This window comes from Anarhichas minor, unplaced genomic scaffold (genome assembly GCF_050575085.1).
Source record: "Anarhichas minor isolate MPS153535 unplaced genomic scaffold, ASM5057508v1 ptg000025l, whole genome shotgun sequence".
Classification (NCBI taxonomy): Eukaryota; Metazoa; Chordata; class Actinopteri; order Perciformes; family Anarhichadidae; genus Anarhichas; species Anarhichas minor.
Window position 1 is genome coordinate 4,302,501 of NW_027466471.1, and position 6,350 is coordinate 4,308,850.

The following is a 6,350-nucleotide window of genomic DNA, read 5'->3' on the forward strand; positions in this document are numbered from 1 at the left end:
ATCAGATTGATATATACCATGCATCCCTAATAAGCACTGTTTCAGACCAGGGATGAGGTTGACTTACAGCTTGAGCCTCCTCATCATCAAACTTGAGCAACTGAAGGCTGCAGTCTTCCTCCAACGGTCTGTCCAGGTCCCACACATTGTTGTTCACCTTAGCAATCACCGTGTTGTCAGCGAGGCCTTGACTGGACGAAAAAACAGGATGATATTCCACATCAAATGAATGTGCAGATGCACAAAGACGTCAGCGATAGTTTGGCATCATAATGGCAAGACCAATTTGAACAGATAAAAGGGTCAAAAACATCTTTTGTAACATCCCCTATAACTAAAATATTATAACATGGCATTAGATTAGGTCTGACATAAATAAATATCACAAGAACCATAAGACCTTCCAATGCTAACTATCTAATTGCTGCTACACAAACTCGTGTGCATGGCTACATGATAATAGCGAGTCAAACCGGAGCTTTCAATTTGAATTATTTTCAGAAATGATTAAGAGAAACCTGAGATAGTAAATGCTCTGTATTTGAATTAAGTTAAGAGTATTTACTAACAAGATTTAAAAAATCCCACAATACAATTACGGTAGACTGAATAAATGATATACCGATACAATCGCGGCGTTTTGCCACTATGTACGGTCACCACCAGACCTATGATAGATGGAGCTTGACTGGTCTTACAAGGTACCCTAGGAGGTAAGGGAAGTAAAGCAGCATCCACTCTTATAATGATGGTGATAGAGCTGCTTGAATTCCCCTGCGTTTACTGTGCAGTCAGACATTTAATCTCCATTAACACAGTCTTGGCACTGATTGTATATTGGACCATGTTAGTGGGGAGATAATTCTCAGACTATCCAAAAGTTTCCACAGCATTTCTTATGTCTTTGTGGACGGTCTGAGGTTGGCGGGTGTCATTTCAAATGACTGTTTTCATAATGTGGGCATTGTGAAGCCTTTCGAGACTGTAGCGATGATTACAGGCTGCACAAATAAACTTGACAGCTAATCTTTTGGAATTAAATTCATGTAACACCCTTGAGGTTTTCTTTAATTTTTCTGTGCTACATGAAAGCGAGGAGGGGGGGGCAACAGCTACAGCGATCCCATAATCGCACTGACCTGATTCCACTGGCCACCTGGTATGGTGTGGTATTCCAGGACTCGCCGTCCACCACCTTTCCGTCGGGCAGAGTCACCTTGATGGCTCGGCTGTTCTTCGCAGCCCTCTCCGCCATCAGCGCATCGTGCTCCGCTTTCAGCTGAGTGTACAGAGTGAGGCGCTCATCGATGTACTGGGGTGCTGGCGTCAGCTAGACGAAAAAAAAAAAAAAAAGAAGGTGTGAGTAAATGGAGAACAGTGGAAAATGCTGTCACTTTGTATACATTTCATTGGGTACTAATATGCGTAACTCTTAAAGCTCGGGTTGGTAATCTTGAGAAACTAGCAAGAGTAATTATCCATATCGAAAAACCCAGCCCAGTTTTGCTAACTCTTTTCCAATGAAAATAGCTAATAGCACAAGTTGTTAAAACTATCAAGAAAGTCAACAAGTGGGCAACACCGACAGCCCGTCACGCCTCCCTCCAAAGCCACGCCCCCACAATCATCATTATGAATATAAACAAGGAACATGGCTTCTCACAGCTGTTAAGCTAGCATGCTAGCGGAAGAGTACGGTGAAGGACAATGAGTGCACGGACAGAATGCACAAGCATGTAGATAGGTAGACGGGCAGGCAGCCCGTCCAATCATTTCATTCAGGTCGAATGAAATGATTAAACAGCACATCAAACTATGATCCACAAGGCATTTTAGGCTGTTGAGATGACTTTTTGTGAAATTAAGTATTTTCTTTGTCTACCCACCATCTTTTTATCTGTTCAGCTTGCCTCATCTTCAACTTTGTGAAATTATATAATGATACCTCACATTTACAGTTTGTTTTAGATTGCTGAAATATTTCCCGTTCAGAAACTCAAACTTGTATCCGTGCTTGAACCATCTCGTGCTTGATGACATTGTTTGCACAGGTTTCCAGGTGCAATGCTTTAAAAGGTCAGTGTTCTACCACATTAAATGTTTTGACTATACTAGTATCTGATCAAAAAGCTAGCTCAACAACCATGAAGCCAATGGGTGGCTACTTTTATATATGAGCATGCAATGATATCTATGATTAGGCCTACAGTTCTTGTAAACAATCCATTAGCATCTACACACTTCTGATGCTTAATTTAAGTTAGCAACTCACCTCAGATCTGCTCCCAGACTCCCCCACAGCACTTTTAGCCTTCTTCTTTCCTCCATCTTTAGCACTTTCACTTCCCCCCTGTCCAAAAATGATGGAAAATGTTAAAAGAACATTTATCAAGTAGAAAGTTGATGACAGACATGTTTAGACACAGTTTCATAGTTATCACAAACTACACAGTTTACAAAAAGACGGGAGAGATGCACAACTACACTATGCTTGATATAACAATAGTAGCATAAACTGCTAACATTAGACACAAACACATTATATATAACACTATAAGAAAACGTGTGATTGTAAACAGCCCTTCCTTTTTGGTAGTTACATAGCCTACAATACAGAGCAGTTAGATCATGTTCAAGGCCTCACACAAAAAGTGCTGGAGGAAAATCCAGCATACAAGTGATCCAATTAAAAAAGTATAAGTATAAGGTCGACACAAAATTGTAACACATAATAGGGTTATTATTAGAAATGTGTGGGAGTAACTTACAGACCAGTTTTTAAGAGAAGAGAGCTTAGTCAATCAGATTAGTTCATTGGGTGGGTCCCGATTAAAAAAGGGAAAATAAGTGATTAACGCAAGTTAAGTATTGGCCTAGCATGGGTGTAAACCTATAAAGCAGTCACACATTAAATGCTCAGAATGATGAGTAGGGTTTGGCGTAAGGCATTCTTCAGAACTATACTTGCGACAGTTAAGTTACATCAGCCAAACCAAACTCGCCAACCAACCTCGCTCAATTGCAATGTGGCAGATAAAACAGATTAAAACAAAAAATGAAACTGAGCTTCCTTTTGGGTGAAGCCAAAATAACGTTATCTAGCTAGCTGCGTCGTTAGCACCAGGTTAGCACCGCATTGCTTGTGGTTAAATGACAGCATGACACTGACTACAGGCTAGGCTAGCTATTAGCTCGCTGATATGACTTAAATGTAGTCGGTTACAAAACGCAAGCATTACCTTTTTTTTCGCGTCCACCTTCAATTCGCTCATTTTCTCCACGACAGCCTGGTCAGCCATAACAAGCGAAAAGTTAACTCACTTTAAGAGATACCTTCTACTAATCTCGGCAGTGCTGTAAGCAGGCAGAGTTGCCGGGTAAGGGCTGATGACGTTCCCGGATATTGCGATTCTGATGCAACATTGCAGTAGGCGGGGCTTTGTCTGACAGAGTACAACATCAACCGGTTTCCTAATTAAATTACCTCATAAACTTGTTTTATGAAGTCAATTAATTAAACCAGCGTTCATTAGTCTTTGGAAATCAAAAATATGCCATGAAAATTGTGAAGGGTACTCAGTGTTTATAATAAGGGCAAGAAATACTGGGGTCATGAGTTCCACTCTGAAGAATCATCAACACTATCTGCCAATAATAAATTGAAATAAATAATATTCTGTAAAACATTTTCAATAACTGGTATTTGGATTTTCATGTTGAGTTAACAGTTAATTTTTCTGTCAACTTTCTTTGAGGGTCTAGATTACTTTCCAATCTACTCTCCACACATTCTTTTTATTTCTTTATTTGTTATTTGTTTGTTTGTTTATTTATTTACGTTAGTATAATAGTATATAGTGTAATATATATGAGGACCAGGAGACCTTTTTGCAAGCAAACACTTTCTTCAGTTGTCTTTTCCCAAATTGTCTGTGCAATTTTGACAGATTTTCTGTGTGAAGGAAAGAGGAACAAGCTGGGGATTTTTATCCTTCGATATCTGGACGCTCTTTCATTTCTTGGTCACTGGTGTACTCTGAAATGGAGGAGTGGAGCCCGTTTTTATTAGGCCAAAAGAAAACACTTCATGTCGCTGTTTTGAAATATGAAGCGAGCCTTACGTTTATTTATTTAATCCAAACTGCTGTGGTTCAAGCAAATAACAAGCAGGTGATTTCACTGATTTAAGATGACTTTCTGGTCGAGGGTGTGCTCAAAAATACAAGGTCACTATATGTTTCTGAATTAAATCCCCCAAAGTATTTTAGATGTGATGCCCAGCAGGGACTAGACAGAGGTATGGAGACATTGTTCAATCCGCGCTGAGTGAAATCCTCTCTTCCACATGGTCTGAAGTAAGATTTCCTTCAGTTCGGCAGAGGATTTCTTCCATGCACCACCCAACTGCCTTTGAGGCTCACGGCTACATTTTTAGTCAGCAGGTTTAAGAGTTATAATCTAACAGGACTTCTTTTAAATAGCATATATGATCATTTATCGAGTGGAAAGAGAAGAAAGGGAATATTTGCAGAATAAAATGGAGGGCTTGACGCCCACTGTACCGCCACGGGCAGTTTGTTTCAGTTGAATGTTGTGTTGCTAGTAGCAACGACTCCTGGCACTGCTCCGTGTAACCCCCAGTACAGGAAGAGCGCAGGATTTAAAGTTAATCTTACATCATGGCCAAACCATGTGATGCCATGGGGCCCAAAAATACTTTCCCCATAGATTTACATTGGGAAAGAGACGTCTGTAATTCAGTGGATAATTTTTTTAGGTAGAGCAACTTCCCAGTGCGAACACCTAAAAAGCCTATGAGTTGTAAAATGCTCTAATAGCCGAATGCAGAGTTATTTATAATGTGAATGAGCCCGAGAAGGAGGCTGGACCCAGGGCTAGGAGGGGGGCTTAAAGGAAGCGCTAGTGCACTTGTTCTATGGGCCCATTGATGTGGAAGATTCCCGGAAGATCCCAAAAAGTTTATCTCAACGTTTTTTTGGTCCGTGTACCACTGAGCAACTTTCATAGGATTGAACGGGGGCCCGCCTCGGAAATGTTTCCAGTTCTCTTTATGCATCCATGGTAACAGACATTGTTACATTCACCATTTTGCCTGTGATCTGTGACCAAGCAAACATTCACAAGCAGCATTTATTTAGTCCCCAAATAACATTGTTGAAACATTAGCGGTCGGCACCATCCACCACAGTTTACTGATAACCAAGCTAATGTGATACAACTGTACTACGCTACTCTTTTGGAATATATGCAGTTGTGGAATATAATAAGTAGGAAACTGAACAATTTTGAAGTAGGCTATTGTACTATTTTCATTTTATTCTACTTCTTAAATCAATTAATACATTATGATGTATAATTATAGCTTCAGCAACCCAGCAACATATAGCCTAAATGAGCTCCACCTTTACCAGCTGCAACATTAAAGTGATGTAGCTGACGCATTAATGCATAAGTAATTATAATCCAGTAATGGCGCTATATGTCATTCTTAATCATGGGTAGCCTATACTTCTAGTACTTTAAGTAGCCTGGGCTACATATTGATGCTACTACTTTTTTGTTCCTTCAAATTGTAATGCAGGGGTGAAAGTAGACCGGTACGGTCCACCACTCCGTACCACTAAAAGATTCAGTGCACGATTGCATTTCAACAAGTAAACACATCCGTTAGTTTGCTCAAACAACAGATAGTTACCTTCGCCAAGGAGGTCCTGTTTTCAGCTCGGTTTGTCTGCTTGCATGAACATGCGAGATAGAGTATTTGTGCTGCATTCATCTTGTGTCGGAATCAAGTGATCAAGTTGGAACTCGAAATCAGTTAACTCTCCAGCCGTTCTACTTTTCCAGCCTGATCTCTTTCCCACAAGGCATTTTTGTATGAGACGCAACAAGCTTTCAAGTGACTACAGTGTAAACCCATCCTTTGTTATTATTAGATGCTCAGTGGAAATGCTCCGGGAGTGTGATGACATAGTATGAAGACTGAAAAAAAGACACAGTGGATGTGTTTCACAAACACAGGACTTTCAATCAGGAGGCCGGTGTTCATGTCCTAACGTTACGTTAATGATGTTTGTGATGTGTTTTCCGTACTGATGTTAGGTTGTTTGTGTTTTATGTAGTTATTTTAAGCCCAACCATGATGTTTTTCCTAAACCTAACTAAGTGTTTTTGTTGCCTAAACCAAAGCAAGCGTTTTTGTTTGAATTCACATTAACCACGTGTTTCCTGCGACCCAGTGCTTTAGAAAGTGGCGCCAAAGGGTTCTGACCGAGCCTCGGTGGTATGTGACGTGTGTTGAGTTTTCATATAAACTGCCTCTGAATTGT

The 6,350-nt window shown here is 40.3% G+C and overlaps 1 protein-coding gene across 1 annotated transcript in view; it reads right to left on the reverse strand.

Annotated features, from left to right (window-relative positions):
* tars1 (threonyl-tRNA synthetase 1) overlaps positions 1-3,394 on the reverse strand; it is a 23,446-nt gene extending 20,052 nt beyond the window's left edge. The window contains exons 1-4 of the mRNA XM_076099216.1: positions 3,240-3,394; positions 2,273-2,350; positions 1,140-1,330; positions 68-191 (exon numbers count right to left, since the gene is read on the reverse strand). Coding sequence (XP_075955331.1) covers positions 68-191; positions 1,140-1,330; positions 2,273-2,350; positions 3,240-3,299 — 453 coding nt within the window. The 5' untranslated portion in view covers positions 3,300-3,394. The remainder of the gene's footprint in view (positions 1-67; positions 192-1,139; positions 1,331-2,272; positions 2,351-3,239) is intronic.
* Between the last annotated feature and the right edge of the window lie 2,956 nt (positions 3,395-6,350).